The sequence below is a fragment of the Pantherophis guttatus genome, chromosome 1, assembly GCF_059756535.1.
Source record: "Pantherophis guttatus breed Tessera chromosome 1, ASM5975653v1, whole genome shotgun sequence".
Classification (NCBI taxonomy): Eukaryota; Metazoa; Chordata; class Lepidosauria; order Squamata; family Colubridae; genus Pantherophis; species Pantherophis guttatus.
The window spans coordinates 224,909,210-224,932,656 of record NC_142063.1 but is presented as its reverse complement, the minus strand read 5'-3'; the positions used below and the strand labels follow the sequence as shown (position 1 = coordinate 224,932,656).

The 23,447-nt window shown below is 37.9% G+C and overlaps 1 protein-coding gene across 2 annotated transcripts in view; it reads left to right on the top strand.

The window, feature by feature from the left end:
• Positions 1–2,900: 2,900 nt before the first annotated feature.
• The window catches only part of KHDRBS2 (KH RNA binding domain containing, signal transduction associated 2), a 413,845-nt gene continuing 393,298 nt past the window's right edge, over positions 2,901–23,447 (top strand). For both annotated transcript variants that reach the window (XR_009621906.2, XM_060689217.2), the window contains exon 1: positions 2,901–3,295. Coding sequence is in view for 1 of the 2 variants with exons in the window: in XM_060689217.2 (XP_060545200.1) it covers positions 3,205–3,295 (91 nt within the window). In the remaining variant the exon portion in view is untranslated. The remainder of the gene's footprint in view (positions 3,296–23,447) is intronic.

Sequence of the window (23,447 nt, the reverse complement as noted above, 5' to 3'; positions counted from 1 at the left end):
GTAGTACATTTACAGCAATAGAATTCTAGTGTTGAACTCAGCCCAGGGCATAATTATTTTGAGTAGTTATGGGACAAATGATTATTAACAAATTTAATACTGAAAATTCATTTATTATGAGAGTAAAAGAAAATTCCTTAAAAAAATGTTCTTTAAAAGACTGACATTCTTTGTATGCAGGAACTGAATGAACTTTTGTTTCTAATTTTCAGGTCCTGTGAAAAGATTTCTTTCTGGTATTTTGAGTACATTTTCTGCTGTATTCCAGGACCACCTGTGAGCTCCATAGTTTAATCATGAATTGCCTGAATCAATGAAAGCATACATATAGCTTTAGTTATTGCAGTTATGTTTTGCAGCAGAATGATATTAAACCATGAGCTTTTTTAATTGCAAAATAGATCATCATTAAAACCTTCAGTTAAAATGATAGGCTAGAAAAACTTTAATTGATTCCTTCTTTTCTGACCACTCAAAACTGTCCTTTAATATAAGTTTTCTCTGTTCATGTCAGAGAATGTATGATTTACCACCAATCCCAGGGGTTTCTAACCATCCCGTGAGAATTTATTCAACAGCATAACATGTCCCACTATATCAAGACCTGATCTGCAGTTTTCAACTTGTAATTCAATTTGTGCTAAATTCTTAGTTTTTGCATCAACTATAAGTCATGCTTCTATTCTGGTGTGGTGCTCTTTTCATATACATATCTTCGGAGATTAATAATCCTATGATAAAAAAAGTTGTCTGTGTGGGTGTGGCAATATTACATTGGTCCTGTCCATGAGATGATGCTTTAAATAAATAAAAAACCCATACAAGTATAATGCAAGGGAATAAATAAAGCAATAAAGTATAAAATATACACAAACAAATTAAACAAAATATCAATAAAACATTGAAATTAATTAAAACCAAATTGGGTTTTAATCTACAGCCCAGATTAAAGGATTAAAATTCCCACCCAATGTATTATATTGACTGGATGGAAATATATATACAATACATAAATACACACCATACAGGCATTAATGTACTTTTTCCACAGCTTATACACATTTTTGATACAAAATTATTGTGAATCTTTAGACTTGAATGGTATGTTAATGCAATCAAACACTTCTGCTGCATCAATAGCTGTTAAAAATGGTACTCAAAAGTTCAGTGGCACATTACATCGCAGCTGATAAGTCTAAAACTGAGCAAATCTTTGTGTCCCAAACTCAGTTTTCTGACTGTAAAAACAGGCGGAGTTGATATTTCTGATCATACCCGGAGACTAAAAAAAAGATGGAAAAGAAAATATAAACCAGTTGCATGCTGAATAAGCTGTATTTAGGAATGGTTAATAGCTCTTTCAGAAAAGGTGAAAATGAAAAAAAAGAAAAAGAAAATATCCTTAAAGTATCTAGAAATACTTTGTTAAAATTATATAGAAGAAAACGTATAGAACACAACACACACAAACACACACAACCTGTATATAGTTCTAATTAAAATAACAAGTATTTCTGATTTAGTACTTTTTAAGCAAAAGCATATTTTTCTACTCTGTTCCTAGCCAGATATTCTGGTTTTATTTTGTGGTGGGAGAAGTAGAGGACTGAGACTTGAAAAGAGATCTGAGATATTAAAGAGACATAGTTTAGAGATAGTTAGATAAAATATAATACTTGTTGGCCGGACAGGCCTGACAATGCATAGAAGCACATCGGTATGAATCATAAGGAAGTGACTACTGCATCCCCCACCCCAAGTGCTGGTCTTTATTGAGTGGGATCAGTGGAATAGAGATCTATAAAGAACTTTCTCTCTTTCATTAGTTCCATTTTTGTTTGAACAAGTTGCCTTTTGTCTCATGCTGACTGACAAATTGTGTGCTTATCTAATGATGGAATCATGTATTTCTCGCATAATCACGCAATAAAGACACTGATTTATGTTCCTTGTAAAGCGTCAACATCTGACCCAGTTTCTTTTATTTGGTTTGAAGACAAAATTTAGAGGAATTGGTGTAGGTTTCTAACTTCCATTAAGGGCAATATGTTCAGACTTAAATAGATGGCAGATAGATAGATAGATAGATAGATAGATAGATAGATAGATAGATAGATAGATAGATAGATGGATGATAGGTAGATAGGTAGGTAGATAGATAGATAAAACTCACTTGATCAAGAGCCAGCTAAGACACTAACATGGAAAAGAGATGTTCAACCCATTGATTTATTAAAGCAATAACAAGGAACCCCTAGCCACTTTTGAGAGTGTTTCATTCTTTACAAGCAGTTCTCTCCCTTTTATAGGCATAACAAAAGAACGGATGAAGGAGGAAGAGCTGTTGTTCCATGCCAAGTAAACAAATAAACATGAACAATAAAGAGCTCCAGAGATGAAGACTGTCTCTGTTAATCAAGCTACACCACATAGTCTTGGTACGTGGATGGTTTTGCAACCGATGAAACCCGAACACAAGCCAAACGTTCAGAGATTTTTCTAATTAATCTAGCCGAGTACCGAGTTATCCAGACAAAAGATAGTCGGGTTAAAAGGGAAGCTTTCCGGATTTCAGCTCCGGCTTCGATCCGCAGTCCTTTCCGATGTTGGCTCGAGGTTGCTCCGTCCTTCTCGCTACTTCAGTACGTTGGACAGCGGGTGGATTGTCTTGTCCCGCCCCCTTCGCTCATCTGTCACAGATCTCGCCGCGCCCGCGGCTTTTCAGACGCCTGTCAGAAGACTGGGCGGGAGCAGAAGCCAATCCCGCGTCCGTTTCGTCCTGTCTCTCACCGCCTTCCCCCCGCGCCTTCCCCAATGAGAAGACGACGGAGGCGGGAGGAAGACTTGGTCATCCCACCTCCCTTGTTAAGGCTTCTGGTACTGTATGAGACGGTAGCTCAGTGCGGGGCGGGAGGGGGGGGAAGCGCACCCAGACGGGCGGACCAACACACGCGCTTTTCGAAGGAGCGAGCGAAGAGGGAGGCGGCGGAGGGGCGGCGGCGGCGGAGGGGCGCGCTGTCCAAGGTCCTGAAGCAGCGGCGCACCCGCGACCGCCACCACGCACATGGGGAAGTGAGCCCGTCCCAAGTACAAGCACAGAAGGGCAAGAGACGAATCGAAGCCAACAAAGCCTTTAGTGAGCGAGTTCTCTTTCTCTGCGCTACCTTGGGCGGGCAGCCGGTCCAAAGTGTAGGCGAACCCAGCATGGAGCAAGAAAAATATTTACCCGAGCTGATGGCTGAGAAGGATAGCTTAGACCCGTCCTTTGTTCATGCAATGCGCCTTTTGGCGGAAGGTAAGTCTTGGCTTTCCTTTCTTCGAGTCTGGCGGATTTTTGTTGGCGGATTGCTTGTTGCCATCCCCTCTGCCGAGGTTCCCTGTTGCCACCGCTGCTGCGTTCTGCGATTCGGTGCGGGCTACACCGAGATGGGTTAAGGGCATAGAAACAGGCAGATCTGTCCCCGTTAGGAAGAGAAAAGGAGAGCGCAGCTCGCTCGCTCGCTCGCTCGCTCGCTCTCTCTGGCATTCTTTCGGATCTACGCACAGGCAGAGAGGTTGCAGAGGCAGAGTCGGCTGAAACGGAAGGACTGATTGCTTTAGAAATTGCAGGGCACCAGCAAGTCAGAAAGTGCAGGAGGGAAGAGACCCGGGGAGTTCTGCCTTTTATGTGGCATCAGCGCGCTGCTTTAGTTCTGACACTAAGGTCACCAGAATAGAAACCTGAGCAGGGAGGGATGCTGGATTTTGGCAGCATTTTGTCAAGTACAAGGCTAAGCAGAGCTGCTGACAGATTTCCGGAGAAACACTGTACAATAAGCCGGGAATTTAGTGTCCACAGCAGAGCCCTGGGAGAACCCTCGTTCCTTTTGTAGATTAATCAGCAACAATTAGGCATTTTGTGAAATGTAGCCCTGCTGATAACAAGAGGCATAGCTTTCAACGAACGTTGCCTTGCAGTTGTATTTTGCAGATTTTGGATCGACTTTCAGAGATATCCTGCTAGGTCATGAATTAAAGCTTTGCATTTCAGAACGTGATGTTGCAACTTATGTCTGGATGGCAACCATAATAATTACTTTTTTTTCCTTATGGATTTATTTAATCGTTTTACATTAATAATGGATTTTGCCTCTTTATTAAAGAAACTACTATGGTCAGGGTCAGACCTGAGTTGACAGGTGAAGTTTCCACAGAAATGTATTTACACAAAGATGGTTTAAAACAAAACTCATTGCCATGGTCAGTTTTATATAGGAAAAAACGGGTTGTTACTGCATTTATAATTTTGCAAAACTTTCATTTTACTTTACTGCTGTTTGGATTTGTTAACTTTAACAATTATATTCTTAGGTTCACCCTATCCTTATGGAATATAAAATGAAGATCCATTTCAGAAATATCTGCTGAATTATTTCATTGGATAGTAGATAATTAAAACTCTGTATAATGGTATAGTTTTATTTTGAAATTTGAGATATAGAACTAATAATATTTTAAAAATCTTCTTTGAACTTTTTGCCTAAGCATGAGTTCCATAATACTAAATTTGCATAATCTACTTATCTTCTTTCCTTGTACATTAAGAATGATTATTTATTCTGTTTTGGGAACAGTGTCCTAATATTATTATTAAATTTATTTGCCACTCATCATTTGAGGCAACTCTGAGCATATATTATTGGAAAGGAATTCAGATAGTCACAGATGATATTGGTCAGTTGGTCATCAAGAAAACTATGATCAGATGTTCAAATGTAAATAACTACTCACTTTTCTTTTAATGCTCATATATGGGCAAGCAAATATCTTGCTTCAGTTGATTCTTTTTACAATTCCTTTACCTTAAAGATACAATTCGGCTGTCATTAAGCACATTATGTTAGCTCACAAATCTTCAGGTCTTCTTAAATTATACATCTATAGGAGACAGATTTACCAAAGTGTGCCTTTATAGAGGGTTCTTCTTTTAAAGCCCTGCAATCAATAAAATGTGTTTGTTTCCCTCCAATACTTTGTAGATGTAATTTGAACCTTTCCCAGCAGGGGGAAGTATCTACTGAGACACAATGTGAATCTCAAGAGAAGTGAAGAGGGGGGTGGGGGCGGTGAAAAATGTAAGGGAATTAAAATATACAAGTAATTCAAAGCTAGAAATAACAGGAAGACCATGAAAATAAGTTTGCATGTGACTTTCCTCTTAAAGGCTAGAGTTTCACTCTGAATGAATTAGAAGCTTTAATAAACTAATGCCATACTATTTTTTGCCCCCTCCGAGTGCAGCTGTAGGTGAGCATATGTGAATATTAAAAAGAGACTAAGGTGAGCTGCCTCTGAAAGCCAGAGAGAATGCTAATGTGGGATTCACACCAGCTACCTGGCAACATCCTTCAAAACACCATCTGTCAAGGTTTCTGGAGTTCTGTAGGTTTCCACAGAACAAATGAAAATTGGTGCAAACTTTCATTAAAGTGAGCATACAAAGAGCGGTATGAAATAGAGATACTGCAATGAGAATAACTCTGGTTGCAGACTGTTCTTTAGAAACCAGATTATCTGTTTTAAAGTACCATTCATTCACTATCTGTCTGTCTAGCAATTGTATCAGCCCTTAAAAATGATACCTCTTACTACAATTGTGGCCTTGATGTTGATTGTTTGCTGTTATTGGTTGATAGACAGAAAAAGTAGAGCTTTAACTGAAGCTTCTTGCTGCGATGTGTTTGATTAAGGTATACAAGAACGTCCTCGTTGTTTTCAAGGTTTAGCATTTGCTCCAGTTTAAAAAATATTTTTCGTCTTACTTCCTAATGCTTGGAAGTGAAAGTTAGACTGGATTATACTGAATTCTTAAGGAAAGAAATCTTGGAATAAAAGAGAGCGAGAGTGAGAGAGAGAACGAGAATAACTATTTCAATTAAGAAGATCTTCTATAGTTTCCTAAGGCTTCCAAAATTTGGAAGATATACCTTATGTTTTATGAATTGCATGGAATTAAATTTTAGTGATTAGATTAGATTTGTATAAAAAACTATAAAAATGTATTTGGCTGTCACTAAGGCAGTGTCAAAATATATGTAAACAAAGTTCAGTGTATTTCAGCAGCTAGCCTGTTACATTAATTACCATTCCTTTGCTGCAGTAAAACCCTTCAACATTCTTCCACATCCATCATAGTTTCACAAGTTTTGAGATTTTCCTGTGTCAGACATATTGCAGGAATATACTGAAATGATGTCTAAGGTAAACTACTAAGCTTATAAACCTGTACATTTTCCTGGGCATAATTCCCATTGAACTCATTGGACAAGCTTCTGAATAGTTTAATATTCAATATTTAATAATTCTGACACATTTAATTGAACAATCATAACAATACAAAGTAAATTCGGTAAATGATATGCCTATTCTTAATTCTATGACCAAAATGTGAGGTCCTCACTGAAAGAATCAGCAGCACTCTGAGTGTTAATGATGTAGGCTGCTACATATCCTATTGAGAAAAGCTCAAATGACTTTGTTGACTTATTTTTGAATAAACAAGGATGGGGTTTGAATATTGTTGGGATTCACAAAGAGCAAGCTGTATGCCCTCTTTCATCTACTGGATAGGCTCTTGTTTAACGTCCTGACAACGAAAGTAGTCCCTCCCAAGCCTCCTATTAGAAACCTAGTAATGTCACTATTGTCCAATCACAGCTGAGCAGAAGTAATAAAATATCCAGAGGTTCTAAATTCCACTCTAAAAGAACTCCTCCAGCTGATTAAGCTGCCTTGTGCAATTTTTAAGTGGCCCTTTTAAAGTTCATTGTTTAACACAATTAATGTACAACCTTTCCACCTGGCAGGTTAAGAGAGTATTTAGCCAAGTAGCTTCCAATAGCTATAACAAGTCTGAAGTATCTAGCAATATTTAAATATCTTTCTTTATGTGCAATATTTTATTATTATAGCACTTAGGGCTACTAATCAAAGGCCAATTTTTTGTGTGTGCTTTAGAAATATGCCTGGTATTGCACGAAAGGGGGGCGGGAAAGGGGGGGGGGAGGAACTGAGAATGTGAATGGAAAATGTGTTTGGGGATTCATTAAAATGTGTTTGGTTAATGCAGGACAGTGGTGGTTTAATTAACTGTATTTTCATCATGTGGGCTTTTTTTTTTTTTGTCTGACAAGTCAGTTTAGGGAAGGAAGGTGAAATGCAAAATTGTGGGAGAGGTGTGGGAATCTTGGGGTTCTCTATGACCACTGTTGGGTTTGATTTTTTTTTTCTGAATTTGGAGGGGGAAAAGGCTGAATAGTGATGAAGAATATATTTTCAAATCCATCTTCCCAACAAACAATCTACTCTTTGTCATGTGTTTTTCTTTGGAGGGGTATCACACACATTCACAGAAACATGCATACACTGTAGGTAGTTCTTGACTTACAATCATTTGTTTAGTGACTGTTTGAAGTTACAACAGCACTGGAAAAAGTGACTCCTGACCATTTTTTACACTTACAACCATTGCAGCATCCCCATGGTCACATGATCAAAAATCAGATGCTTGGCAACCAGTATATACTGTATATTTATGATGGGGGCTGTGTCCGAGGGTCATGCAATCACTTTCAGCCTTCTGACCAGCAAAGTCAATGGGAAATCCAGATTCACTTAACAACTGTAGTCATTCACTTAACAATTGTGACAAGAAAGTTTGTAAAATGGGACAAAACTCACTTAACTGTCTCACTTAGCAATGGAAATTTTGGGCTCAATTGTGGACTACCTATATATGAATATCTTTATATAACTATAAAGGTGACATGTTACATGTTTAGTTTGGAAGCTCTTTTCAACAGGTGGGGTTACCTGTTTACCAATGATTCATTAGGTGATAGTCTAATAAGTGAAGAAATGTAATATTTGGATCAACCACAGAGCACAAGAATTCTCTCACTTTGATTATATTAATCCCAGATAATTTATTCATTCAGAGGAGTCGCTTTTGAACGGAACTTAACAAATGATGGATCCATTTACATTTACAAACTTGTATGTATCAGTTTATGTTGCATTAATATAATTATAGCCTAATCAAGGATTAAACTAATTTTAGCTTGCTTATTGTAATGGTTGTTAAGCAAATATCTTTTGATGTGTTTTGAATGTACAGAGGGAGAGACTAGTCATAAAGATTAAGGCATATGCAAATTGTGTGAAATAATATGATCTGTATACTCAGGCTTACAAAAAGTCTTGAAAGAGGATTAGCTGAGGGCAAATGATAAATTCCAGTGATGACTCACTAGATTATTAGCCAATTTAAATATATATATATATAATTAGGACAAATATATCCTAATTGTATAATGGTCCACACGTCAATTTTACTGATGTTACTGGAGCTAATGGAATAAAATCTGTTGTAAAGCTAGAATCCATATTTTCCTTGATAAATGTTTAAAACCACGCTAGACTTTTTTTTTTTAAAAAAAATTGGAGATATATTTGGAAAGTTGAGGACATTTAATTTACTTAATTTAATATCTCCATTTCACACTGATTCTGGGTAACTTACAAATAAAAAGTTTAAAAAAGAAAGCCATGTATATAAAAGGAAAGGGAATACAACCAATTGTGAAAGTCAACCCCATTAATACCTAAGACCAGAAGGATACAACCCCTCCACACCGAATAAAATAAAATCTGCAAAGGAACTTCACCATCATCCTAATACAAGACCTGGAAGAAAAAACAAGTTTTTTAAAAAAAAAATCCAAAAAAATTAACAGTATGGATCTCTCTGGGGTTATCATTAGCAGCATTTCTCTGGCCCGTCTCTCAAGGTCTTCCTTACATATCATTATACATCACCAAGGAGGCATACTTGAGGGGTCCCATTGCTTAATTTATCTGAAGTGTGTGCCTCTCTTGCTGACCTCATCTATGGGTAGAAACACACAGAGATAGGCAGCCCTTCAGGACAGACGCGCAGTGAATAAATTACAAAATAGGTACCATGGAAAATTTGTCTTTTCACATGGCAACTAACACAGTGGATCAACCTGTCATAAAACAACTATTCTCCAATAAGATTAACACATTAAAGAAGTTGCTATAAATTGATGGCCCCGGGGTTTTTTCTCGGTTTGTACTGCACCTCCTGATGTCACCCGAAACGAATTATTTGCTCTGATCTCACTGGTTTAAAAAAATTCAGATTGACCTGCATCATTGTTGAGAAAGTATATTATTGCCCAGAGCAAACGCAGGATGTCAGAAAAGTAGCATGAGTCAATGCTTCTGCTTGAAGAAAAGCAGTGGTTCTCATTGCATAGTGAGGCACAGGTTTTGCATAGCAAAATCATGCATAGTAGATAAGCAGGTCAGAATTCTTCCCAGCACTACTGTAGACTAGAGTTGAATAACCAAGCAATTCTAAAAGGCTATTTAGCTACTGAGTATTTTGATAAAGTATATATTTGAAATATAGCTATCAATATAATGGCAACTAGGCATTTAGTAGGATGCATTTGTTTAACTTACCTAACACTAATATAAAAAAACTCCAACCCTACTGCTTCTTCATTGAATTAACTTCAGAAGAATATCCAATGTTTTGCCATTTGGTCTTTAACTGGCATACAGATAATCCTTGAATTACAACCATTTGTTTAGTGAACATTCAAAGTTACAGTGGCATTAAAATAGCGACTTATGACTTTTTCACATTTATGACCATTGCAGCATCCCCACGGTCACATGATCAAAATACAGACACTTGGCAACTGATCATATTTATGATGGTGGCAGTGTCCTAGAGTCAACTTTCTGACAAACGAAGTCAATGGGGAAGCCAAATTCACTTAACAACTGTGCTGCAAACTTAACAACTGCAGTGATTCACTTAGCAACTGTGGCAAAAAAAGGTTGTAAAACAGGGCAAGATTCACTGAATAACTGTTTGCTTAGCAATGAAAATTTTGGGCTTAATTGTGATTGTAAGTCATGGATCACCTGTACACAGCCTGGAATTTTCCTAGCATTAACCATGGATGTACTGTGGTTCAACATTGAGTAAGACTGTTCCACCATTACTGATACCTTAATCAAGGAACTTGATTAGCTGGGCGTTATCTTTTATGGAATAATTCAAGTGACTGCCTACATTTGAAATGTATAGGCTGAACTTCCTTTTAAAACAACTGAAATCACCGTAATTGGAAAAATGCAAGCCAAAATGGGTGTTTATTTTTAATTTCATTTAAATCTTAGAAGTAATGAATGCATACTAATAGGGAATGGCAAATCTGGGTTCTGGAGAGATTTTTAGCATGATATTTTTCACATAGCTAATATTAATATAGATCACAAATAATTGTCCTATAACTGATATAAAGAGGTTCTACTTGTGAAATTCGGTGCATTTTGAAGACCCATAAGAGACTTCAGTTTGGGTGATTGGCTGTAGCCCTAAACTCACCTTATTTCAGGTGCACATTTCAGTGAGCACATCAGCCTGGGAAAGGATTGTGCTTTGTGTATATGCAGCCTTTTGGGTTTTTTTACAAAAATCCTTTACAATGCTAACTTGTTCCTGGCTCACCATAATGGCAGGGAGAATCGCTTGTTTTCTATTGTTATCCAAACTGCCAATATCCCAGCTGGCTTTCCCTCCTTGTCATTTTTGACTAAAAGAGGCTTCATTTTTAGTTTTATTCAGAATCCATTAGTACTGAATAGAAAGAAGTCAAATAAATATTTTGACGGGCATCAATTTGAGGGATTATTTTTGTTGCTTTTCTAAAGCCTCGCAAAAGCAGAGATGGAAGTGGAAGTGTAAAGAGGAAAATATAACAATGGAGCTATTGGTGTGTGTGTGTGAGCATATGGATTGTTAACCTGAACCATCTTCATTTCATTCTTGATACTGATGTCTATTATCTACTGAAGCAATTTGGTTAAGGCACCAGGCTTGAAACCAGGAGATAGTGCTACCCAGTGATGGGATTCAAAATTTTTTACTATCGCTTCTGTGGGCGTGGCTTGGTGGGCATGGCATGGTTTGGTGGGTGTGGCTTGGTGGCAGTAGCAGGGGAAGGATACTGTAAAATCTCCATTCCCATCGCATTCCAGAGGAAGGTTATTGCAAAATCCCCATTTCCTCTCAATCAGCTGGGACTTGGTAGTCAGAGAATAGATGGGGGCGGGGCCAGTGGTATTTACCAGTTCTCCGAACTACTCAAAATTTCCACTACTGGTTCTCCAGAACTGGTCAGAACCTGCTGAATACCACCTCTGGTGCTACCTTAGGCATGCAAGGCTGCTGGGTGATTTTAGGCCAGTCCCTCTTTCTCAACCAGCCCACCTCACAGGGTTGTTATGGAGAAAACAGGAGGAGGAAGGAGTATTATGTATGTTCCCCATCTTGAGATAAGTATAAAGTAATAAAGGTGGGATTAAAATTGAATAAACAAACAAACAAAGGCATCAGATGGATTAAAATTTGCAGGATAAAAATTGTTCTGGATCCCTCTGGAGCGAACATGATGCTACAATGCAGCCCTTGGCCAGCTACATTAGTCACTGTGCTTTGTAGCATGGATGGGCCTGGCTGATAGAAATGCACTGAATTGCACAGTATGAGGAAGGATGCAGTGATATTGGAAAACAGTGATTTTACAATAATAATTAAAGCAATAGGGAAAGGAGGAATTAAGTAGACATAGTAGAGTTTTTCTTCCTCTGGCCTACAACACTGCACAGCCTCATCTTATATCCAGTATTACCCATATTTTTCAGACTATAAGACGTACCAGAGTATAAGATGCGCCAAGATTTCAAAGAGGTAAACAAGAAAAAAAAAGTGTTTGCCCTCCCCAGCTCCCAGGAGCACTCTGCAGGCCTCCCAAACCCTCTGTGTGTCCTGTTTTTTCACAAAAACAGGAGGCGCAGAGGGTTTGGGAGGCTTGCAGAGTGCTCCTGTGGGCTGGGGAGGGCAAAAATGCACCCATTTTTGTGAAAAGCAGGCCTGTTTTTGGCCTCCCAAATCCCCCATGTGTCGTGTTTTTGCCCTCCCCAGCCCCCAGGAGCACTCTGCAGGCCTCTCAACCCCTCTACACATCCCGTTTTTGTGAAAAACAGGCCTCTTTTTGGCAAAAACTGGACATGTAGGGTGGGATTTTGGGAGGCCAAAAATGGCTGTATTCGGTGTATAAGATGCACCAACATTTCCACCCTCTTTTAAGAGGGAAAAAGTATGTCTTATACTCTGAAAAGTACAGTAATTTTGTGATAAGGGAAAATAAAGCTCAGGTAGCAAGGGTGTTTCCTTATTTTTAGTAATTCTCTCCACTGCAGTTCCAATTTACAGAGAGACTGGCACAAAAATACTATCATCTGAATGAGCAATACATTTTTGCTAAACTTGGGAGCTTCTAAGAAAATACAAGTAGGCCTTGATTTACACCCATTCATTTAGTTACCATTGCAGGTTACAAAAGCACAGAAAATGTCACTTATGACCGTTTTCCATGCTGACAACTGTTGAAGCATCCCCATGATCATGTGATCAAAACTGAAAGACTGAGCAACTGACTCATATTTATGACGGTTGCAGTGTCTCCGAGTCATATGATCCTCTTTTGCAACCTTCTGACAAGCAAAAGTCAACGGGGGAGCCAGATTCACTTAACAGCCGATTCACTAACTTAACAACTGCAGTGATTCACTTAACAACTGTGGCAACAAAGGTCGTAAAGTGGAACAAAACTCACTTAACAAATGTCTCGCTTAGCAACAGAAATTTTGAGCTCAGTTGTGGTCATACGTTGAGGATTACCTGTATGATGGTCTCCCAGCCGTCTATTTCTTGGAATACATTCTCACTTGTTTCAGGGGGACACACGTCCAAGCAGCCTGCTTTAGATTGCTTTCTTAACTAGTTTTACTATTAACCAAAGAATGAGCATCCTGCAGAGTGAGGGAAAAAAAGAGTCACCTAATTAGAGGAAACAAAGAAAAATCAGCTTTCACTCTCCCCTATGGCCCCGGATTTGCTGAGGCGGTAGAGGCTGGTTGAAGTATGGGAAAAAATATAGACCTGGCTATGGGAAGTAATTAAAAATTAGGAGCAATGCTCAGCTATTTCTTTCTCTTCTTCTTCTGCTCATCCTTCTCTTTATTTCCCCATTCCTCCTGGGAGAAATCTCATTAACAAATTGTAATAATTATCCATAAAGAAGGATACATTGAAGGATGGATAAAAAGAAAAAAATATTAAAAAGGCCATGAGAAGGAAATGAGAGCCTGCTGGAATGATAGAAGCAGTTGGAAGGAAAAAAAAAAAGTTCAGTGGTATAGCAAATGGAATGGAGATAATCACCAGAAAGTTCTAAATGAAAATCAAATGCAAATGTAGTGAAAGTTATAAAAATGCAAATTTACCAATGTTTATTTGTTTGTTTGTTTGTTTGTTTGTTTATTCAACTCTAGAAGATTCTACTGCAGTTTGATTAATGGTGATGGACAAAGATAGCTGCCAGTAAAGTTTGCAAATGGTCTGTCACTTAATTCCTTTAATTTCAACCGCTGGAAACCAGTTTCATTTAAGATTGCTAACCTTTGGTGGAAGCTGCAACTATACAATATTTCTATGCACTGTTTGGCATAGTGTGTGATTTATGCACATGTATATTTTAGGGGGGAGGATTAAAATTCCAATTTCTATCACATTGATGTTGTTACAGATACATAACTTCAAGATGAAATTATAGACTTTTTGAGACATTGTGATTAGATTAGGGACATTAAGCGCTTTTGAACTTTCTATTTTAAGAGGTAAAAGGAAATTACATTTCCTTTTATATTCCTTTAATGTGTAAATTAAGGGTTTTTAATCCTTTAGATACATACCTTCTGGTCTTCTTTTTAAAAAAGTCGAACAATTGAAAATTACACTGAACTAAATTAATCTGATGATCACTTACATTTCCATTTTCAAAATCTTAATTATACTACTTCTACCTGTTAATGCAAAATTTAACCACTCCTTGCATTTGGACTTTGTTTTTAGTACAAGTTTAGTGACTTAGAATTTTTTTTTAAAAAAAAAACAAACCAGCAAAAAGATTTTTAAACTATTGATTTTGGAAAATTAAGAATGGATTAAAGGTCCAGATGTATTTGAAAGAAGAGTTTGAAATTAAATTCTCAAGATAAGAATCATTCCCATGGGAAATTGCTGTGATTCGGATTCCTTAGGAGGGAGAAACATGATAAGGTGGGACTTTGAATGTTGGATGCTAGAGAAGAAACTAAAGATTATAATTAAAGGAGAAAAATACTTAAAGTCAACTTGTTGACCCATAATGGAGGAAAGTACTTTAACATTGGATGTTTTGAAGGATATTTGTGGAACAAAAGACTCAAAAGTTAATTTTAAGAATGTCTGTCACTATAGATAAAAGATGTGTAAACGATGTTACAGAAATGGAACAAGCTGTACCAGACATGACTAAAATTGATTTGAATGTGGATGGCAAGTATATCATTTTTTTCCATATCACTCTTATAGCTTATCATTTTTTTAAATCTACATTCAAATCAATATCAATCATGTCTGGTAGAGCTTCTTGCTTTGGATTTATATAAAAATATGTGTTAAAGTTTTGAAGGACATTTTGAGAACAGCAAAGTAAAAATGAAAAGAAATCACGTTCCAGGACATTTTTTGAAAGGAATAAAAGCCAATATTGTTAAAAGTACAGGGAAGGAATATAAAGTTGGTTTCTATTAAAGTTGACACATTATTTTTGGTAACCCTTAATGGACTCTTATTGACAAGGAATGAATAGCAATAGCACTTAGACTTGTATACCTCTTCACAGTGCTTTACAGCCCTCTCTAAGCAGCTTACATAATCAGCCTATTGCCCCAACAATCTGGGTCCTCATTTTACTGACCTCGAAAGGATGGAAGACTGAGTCAGCCTTGAACCGGTGAGAATCAAACTGCTGAACTGCTGCAGTCAGCAGAATTAGCCTATAATATTATATTCTAATGACTCTGCTACTACAGCTCATGGTGTTTACCATGTTGTTTATAGTTATGAAATGAAATATGATGAGAATTTGATATATTTTAAGAAAAGGTAATTTTTTATACTTGTGATGAAGGGGGGAAAGTTGTTTCTTTATATATTTCTTTTTCTTTTCTATCCTTTCTTCTTTTTCTATTTTTACTCATGTTTTTAGTTTGTATTAGTTTTTTTATCTTTTCAATTGCAATCTTCAATAATTTTATTATACAAAAGTCTCTTATTTATTTCTTCCTTCTAGTCAGATATCAAATCTCAGACTCACTAAAAGAACAAGTTGGGATTGTGATAAGCTGCTACTACTACACATTTACAATAAAAGCAACAGCAGCTCAAATATTATAAAGCTAACAATACTGCTTTATGCTCAGAAGGAGGTCACTTGGGAAACATGAGACTTGTAATATAGAGCCATCTGAATAATATTGATCGGAATGAAGATACATCACCCTTTATTAAATTTACCTTTGCAGTGCCTGTCAGAACCCTTATGCTTCATGGTTAAATTTATTCCTTCAGTGCTTCTTCAGACTCCTCTTTTGAAACACATATTGCATCTGATGTGCTGTAGCAGCACTCTTGTTATGTATTTCTGAGAAAATGCCATCCCAGCTCTTGTGTTTTTCCAAAAGCTCATTTTAAATCTCGCGTCTTGCCTTCTATGGAACTGGCACTCTGGCACATGACTTCAGAGCCCACTGCTTCCACCTCCATATCTAGGTCTAGAAGACTTTGTTAGTGTGCCACTGGATCCCAGAACATGATTTTGTTGCAAAGCATAATAGCAATGCAATAAAAGGCCGCTGATCCTCGTTGCTGACTGCCATGCTAAATGCTCCATTGGGGTATCTAAAGCTACAGACAGCACTTTGCCAGGGCCCCCATAAAACTCAGGAAGCTATTCCCAATATTTCTAAGCAGTTTCTTTTAATGGATAACTTGAGAAGATTCAGATTAAGAAGTTAATAGAAGAAAAAAACAAACAAGGAAATTAAATTTCTATGTCAGTGATTGGATCTTCAAGGGATAAAGGGATACTGTTTTCCTCTCTTCCAGTGCTTTGTATTAGAGTTGGACATTGGACTAAAGCAACTGATTTGAGATGAGTTGGAATGATGACTGATATCCGCCAAGTAGCTCATATAGCTATATCCTAGTCACATCCATTCTCCAAATGCATGGTTGGAGACAGAAAGCTTGGCTCTTGGACTGTAAATATATTCCAAACAAAATTATAGGCACAGAACTTAGACATTGAATTGTTATTGTTGTTGTTGTTGACTCACTAAGTTGAGTCTGACTCTTCATAGCCCCATGGACTATAGCACGCCAGAACCCCCTGCCCTCCACTGTCTCCCTGGACCTGCCCAAACTCATGCTCACTGTGTCAATGTCACTATATAACCATCTCATCCTCTGCCCTCCCCTTCTCTTTTTGCCTTCAATCTTTCCCAACTTCAGGGTCTTTTCCACTGAATCCTCTCTTCTAAGTAGGTGGCCAAAGTATTTCAGCTTGAGCTTCAGTATTTGTCCTTCGAAAGAATAGTCAGGATTGATTTCATTTAGGAAAACACTATTCACTGAACCCAGTTCAACGTGGACAATGTGAAACATTTTCAAGTCAAATTCATTCAAGTTGGAGAACCACATTGAAACCCATGGAAAGCCCCATGGATTTTACTGGATTCTCCATTCCTAGATGTAATTGAGAGTCAATTGGAGTAATTGAGCACAGTCGCATAAAAACAGAACAAGGAACTGAAGGACAATGTCTGTTACCATCTGAAATCATAATTATCCTCAAGTAAGTCACACTTAGCATAAAAATAAAACTGTTGATGCATTGCTAAGTATTCTTTTATTCCAAGCAGTTATTTTTCAAGATCTATATTAAGAAACAGCACCCATAACTTAAAATGTCATCAAAATATGGCTTAAATGAAGTCTTTCCTTTTATATGCACAAGGAGTACATTTTAACCCACTTGTCTGGAACAGCTAAATTCAAACATGTACCTAGCTAGGATCCAATCGACCACAAAGTGCATCATTACCTAGTTTCATTTCAACATCTGTGCCTAGGCATAAGATGATTTTGCAGGGCAGTGGTGGAATTTATGATGCTAAGCAAGAGTGCTTAGTAGGCTGCTCAACTAGGCTTTGGAATAGGTTGAAGATGTGTGTGGGTGGAAATGCTGGAACATATCCAAATAATGTTGAACTAGTTGTTCTCATTGTATAATATGGGGCGCCGCACTTCTGTGTGTAAATATTTTCTCAGCTGAATGTCTATTTTATTGCTTTGTTAAAACTGTAGCATTCTGTCCCAGATTTCGAATGAGTCCCTGACTTCAGTTTCCTTGTTTATTTGGGTTGTCTAAATTTATTCATGACACTAAGTCATTCTTACTTCCATGCTATCTTCGATCGGCTATTGAGTAAATTATGAAAAGATTAACAGCTGTAAATCTGTGCTATTCTAGCATCCAAATCAGAATAGTTCTGAGTTGTAAAGTGATAAGATAAGATAGATAAGATAAGATAAGATAAGATAAGATAAGATAAGATAAGATAGATAACCTTTACTGTCACTTTTTTCTGTGAACACACTGGCACACATTAAAAAATGAAATTCTGATGCCCACTCTCAAAAGAAAATAAATATATAACCATACACATACATGCACACACATCTACATACATACATACATACATACATACATACATACAAACATATATACATATATAAAGACAGGCAGACAGACAGACAGATCTGCAAACCATCTTTCAAACTCATAAGAATGGCTCATGTACATATGATCTAAGGCAGGGGTGTCAAACTGGCGGCCCATGGGCCGAATGTGTCACATGCTGGCCATGCCCACCCCGGGTTTAAGGAAAGGGGAAAAAGTTGTGATACATCATGTGACAACAATGTGTCATTGCGAGTTTGACACCCCTGATCTAAGGAATGCTATAAGTAACCTTATATGCGGCCCTTCTGGTTTAGGCACATAGCAGAATACAAGTGTGAAAATCTATACGAGCATGGGGTTGGACTAGATGGGGTTCCGTTCCAACTCTATTATTCTATGTTTTATGTTCTAGATCAGGAATGCCAATTTTGGGGGGATGGTAGGCATACCTAGGAAAGGCCAGGAGAGTTCTCACAATATGATTGTCATAGAAAATGACTGGGTGCATTAGCTAGAAGATGATCTTGTGGGCTTGCTATCCAATGTCCCCTCTACTCCCCACCATCACTTCTAGACTCACTTTGTCCCTTCCAAACAAAGCACAGGCCATTTTTTTTTAATGTTTCAAAATTACTTATGGGAACCAGATCAATTAATGAGAATAACGATAATGTTGTCTTGCAATTAAAAGCAGTTTAAAAAATAGTCAGATGCAGCAGAGAATGGCTACCTAGAAGGCACTTCTTGGCACACCATGGTCTAGGCTGGGGTTCTGTCTGGGATCCCTAATATTAATTATAGTTCTCCCATTGCTTTATTCTTTTGGTATGGAACCATCTGCCTCTCCTTTCTATTACCAGCTAAGATGCCTTTCTATATTATTACCTTCCATAGCAATGCATCTAATTCTTTCTGAATTATATTCCCACACCTTTAGTAATTGCCCATCTTTGTGTCGGCCGGCCACATCATAGGGAGGATGTTCATATATGTGCTTATCTATACATGAGGAGTCCTTGATACTCTTTGAGCTTGGATGTTTTCTTGCAGATAGTTTTTTTTAAATTATTATTTATTTATATGCCACCCTTCTCCGGAGACTCAGGGCGGCTTACAATGCGTTAAGCAATAGCCTTCATACTTTTGTATATTTTATACAAAGTCAGCTTATTGCCCCCACAGTCCTCATTTTACCTACCTTAGAAAGGATGGAAGGCTGAGTCAACCTTGAGCCTGGTGAGATTTGAACTTGCAGTAACTGCAGGTAGCTGATGTTAATAACAGTGCTTTAGTCTGCTGCGCTACCAGGGCTCCTTTTTATTACCCAAGCTAGGTAACATTGTCAGAGTTAGTAAAGAATGGGATTTGCTCTCAGTTTATATTTTAGTGGCTTGCCCTGTCAGTCCTCAGTTTGCACTGCCTCAGCTTGCAGTGAGAGCAAATGCTATTCCTTAGTAGGACTGATGATGTTGCTTAGTTTGGTAATGAAATGTCTACAAGAAAACATCCAAGCTCAGAGAACATCAAGGACTCCTATATACATAAGCACATATGATCATCCTCCTTATGAACTGGCCTGCAGACACAAAGATGGACAATTATGTAAAGATGTGGGAATATAATTCAGAAAGAATGAGATGCATTGCTGTGGAAGCTAACAGTACAGAAAGGCATGTATTAGCTGGGAAGAGAAAGGAGAGGCAGATGATTCCGCTCGTTTCAAACCTACACTACAACTATCCTCTTTTATTGGTTATCTATATATTTATACAGTATTAGATGAACTATGTGATAAGCAACAGAAATATTTATGATGATGACCCAAGAGTAGTCTGATCATAGAGAAATAGTACTGACAAAAATATCAAGAATTTGGAGATTATTCTGCCAGCTTTTTAAAAAAACAGTTGCAAACACTATAACTGTGTGGCACAGACTTCAGGGAAGCTGCCAGCGTCTGAGGAGAAGTCTGAAGATAAACATCTTCATTAGTAAATGTTACAACTTGGATCATATTCTTAGCTTTGCTGCCACTTTGATAATATGTTCTGCAGTCCACAGATGGTCTGTTTCATTTCCAGAGGAACCCCAGCAATTTAATATTTTGGAGAGTGCCAGGTGAAAGCCAGCATGAAAATCAGCAAAGTAGGAACGGGTTTCCATTTCCAGTACAGATGGCGGGACTAAATTAATTGTTGGAAGAACTAAAATAACTGTATCTTAGCTTGAAACTTAGTTTAAAAGAGAGGACTTTTGATTCAGAAGTTCAGATCCATAGATACTCTTCTGTGGAAAGGAAGCCTATCCATAGGAAATTGTTTAGTAAGTATTGATTATATATTTTTGTATTAATTTACATGCTGCTATCCTTTGGAATTCTTGGCAGCTCATATAAAATCCAAAAACATATTAAGAGATCTCATTAAAATGCAAGATTAATGAAAAAAGATAAACTGTGTCTAGAGGTTGATTGAAGAGAAACAGAATTTGCTAATCCTAGCAGGATGGAGTTGCTTCTTCAGAAGTTGAGTCCAGGACAATACCAGCTTCGATTCTCAGTGGAATTTGCTCATGCAGAAATAGCTGATTGATCATCTTGGAGATCTTCCTGGACTCTCAAATTCTGCTGGAGCAGCAGGCGGAAGCTGTATCCAGGAGAACCCTTGCTGAACTGTCATTCAGTGGGCTACTCATGATTGTTCCTAGCATTGAAAATGCTGGCAGCTATCACTCATGCCATAATCTACTCATGGCTGGACTGCTATAACATGATTGATCTACATCTTGAAGGCCTTGAAAAACCATACATGGTTCAAAATAGAATTGCTGTATAACTCAGCACAGCCATATAACACCAGTCTAGCTGGAACTTCACAGGAGCCATAACGGTGCAGTGGTTAGAATGCAGTATTGTAGGTTGATTCTACCCACTGCCACGAGTTTGATCCTGAGGTTGATTCATCAGTCTGAGGTTGGTATAATGAGGAGCCAGATTGTTGGGGGCAATATGTTGACATTGTAAATTGCTCAGAGTGCTGTAACACAATATGGAGCAATATATAAGTTTAAGTGCTGTTACTATTACTATAGTTTAATGGATTGCCAATTTATTCATGATCAGTTCAAAGTTATAGTTATTATCTTTAAACTTTCATCCATGTCTTGGGGCCTGATTATCTGTAGGACCACTTATTCCAAATGGAGTCTACCCATCAAAGTCTCTCTGCAGAGGAAGAGGACTTTGGGAACAGGTATTTTCTGCAGGAGCACTCCTTTTGTGGCACATCCTGCTACTGGATATAAGATTTGTGGATTCCAGATTCCTGGAATTCAGGAAGTTCTTAAATGTATAACTCTTCCAAAGTCCCTGTTTGGGACTATGAAGGGAGAAAGGGATGTATGTAAGGTCAGTGGTGGCACTGTTAACATAATATGTAATTATTGATTGACTAGTATGAGATGGAATTTATATTAGGACCGTATTATTTATTTTCTTTGTGTTGGTTTGCATTTTTTATTATATGTTTGCTTATCTATTCACATCATCAAAGGTGATGTCAAAACAGAGGAGGGAGGGAGGGAGGGAGGGAGGGAGGGAAGGAGGGAGAGAGAGAGAGAGAGAGAGAGAGAGAGAGAGAGAGAGAGAGAGAGAGAGAGAGAGAGAGAGAGAGAGACTTATGGTCTAGGGATAAATTTGTAGCAAAATAACTCTAGGACCAGAGATTTCTCATATATGCAAAGTCTTGCACAAAACCTTGCACAATGTCTTGAAAGGTTCATTAAAGTAGCTAGATAGCAGCCCATGCATTCTTTATTGACTTTGCTTTGCAAGTTACCTCTCAACACATTATTGTGCTATGCTGTAAGGAATGTCCTTTTAATACATTTACAGCTCTTTGGTCAATAGGAGGAAGAGATAGAGGATGACAATGATCATGATGATTAATACTTTAGTATATGTGAATACTACCTCACAGTATGTTAATCTTTGTGGTAGGTAGCAATTGACGGTTCATTTTCAATCACGTAGGATGTACAAATCTGTGTATATCTTGTATTGTTTCTGATCCTCTGCCACCTTCTTCCCAACATGAACCTCAAGCTTTATTCTCAACCTGCAGTAATAACTCCTCTCTCTCAGGAAAAAAAATAAATAAATGAACTGTATGTCCTGCAAGGTTCAAATCTGCAAATCCTGGTTATCATTCTCAATCTCATTTACCATTTCCCAAAAGTGTGGGCCAAGGCCAAAAGAGAAGCAGAAACGACTGGAGACAAAGCACCCCTGATGTTTTCACTTTCCATTCAGAATTTGGCTCCTTTCACTGAGGGTGCCGCGGAGAAACAGAACCTTAACTAGTGAACAGCAGCCAATACTTTATATGGCAAGGAAAAAAATCCTGACAGAAGAGAAGTAGAAATTAACTTTTACTGTGACAAACAGATTTAAGGATTGTAAATGATTTATTCTAAAATAAACAAAGGGAATGCTGTTTTAGGATTCAAGGCAGTTTGTAAAGAACAACCAAGATATGGAAGGAGGACTCCTTTTCCAATCCATCCTATTTTTTTCCTTTTCTCTAAAGCAGAGAGTTCTTGACAACTTTAAGACTTGTGGACTTCAACCCCCAGAATTCCTCAGCCAGCCATGCGAGGCATGACCCCCTGGATATCTGAGGGACCATTGGTTTCCAAACATTTCTGCCCCTGTAATTTCTACTAGAGTGGGTGCACTCCAGGACACCCCCCCCATACTCAATTAAAAGCTATTCTCTTGTGGTACCAAGGAAGTGTGCCTATTATGTTGCAGCCCACACTCTCTGGGACAACACCTCTCCAGAGATAAGAACAACACTGTCTTTCCTATGGAAAGCTCTGAAAATCTAGCTCTGGTCTCAGGCTTGGAATTGATATATTATTGTTTGTCTAGGGTGGAGATGGCAGACCTATGACATGCGTGTCACAGGTGACATTCCATGTCATTTTTGGTGCCACGCCAGACCACCTCTAAAAGTCACATGAGAGATTCTTGCTCTTGCACAACCTCTGGTGCCTCCGTAAAATGGGCAAGAACTGGGTGCATTCACATTTGTGGAGGCTGCAAGGCCACCCAACAACATTCTTTAAAGTTTCCATGCTTTGTGTGACTCTTGGATAGGTGCTTTTTTTTTTTTTTTGGAGACAAAATTAAATAAAAAATATTTGCCATTAGGTAAGTATTTACTTATTATTAAATAATAAATCTAGTCTAATTTAATTTATTTTTCTTGGTTATGATTTGTTTCTCTTTTGCCCAGGCGTGTGTATAGATGTGAGGGAGAGAGACACCAGCAGAGTCAAGTCTTCTGAATTTTTGACTTGCCAAGCCCAAAAGGTTTGCCTATTTGCCAAGCCCAAAAGGTTCGCCTACTGGTCTAGGGTCTAGGATTTTTGTTGTCTGTAAAATTATTTCAGTCTGGGCTGCCTGTTTGATTTTATGTTTTTCTCTGTTGCTGTGTTTTTTTTCTTCTTCTAGATTTGTATGCCATCCAGAGTCCATTGGAGTTGGGTGGCTAATAAATTCAAATAAAAAAAATAAACGAATAGGACAAAAATTAAATATTACTCTAACAAGAGGCTAGAGTTCTTTTCTTTAACAGTATGTTAAAGAGAACTGTTGGCAAGTTTAATGGT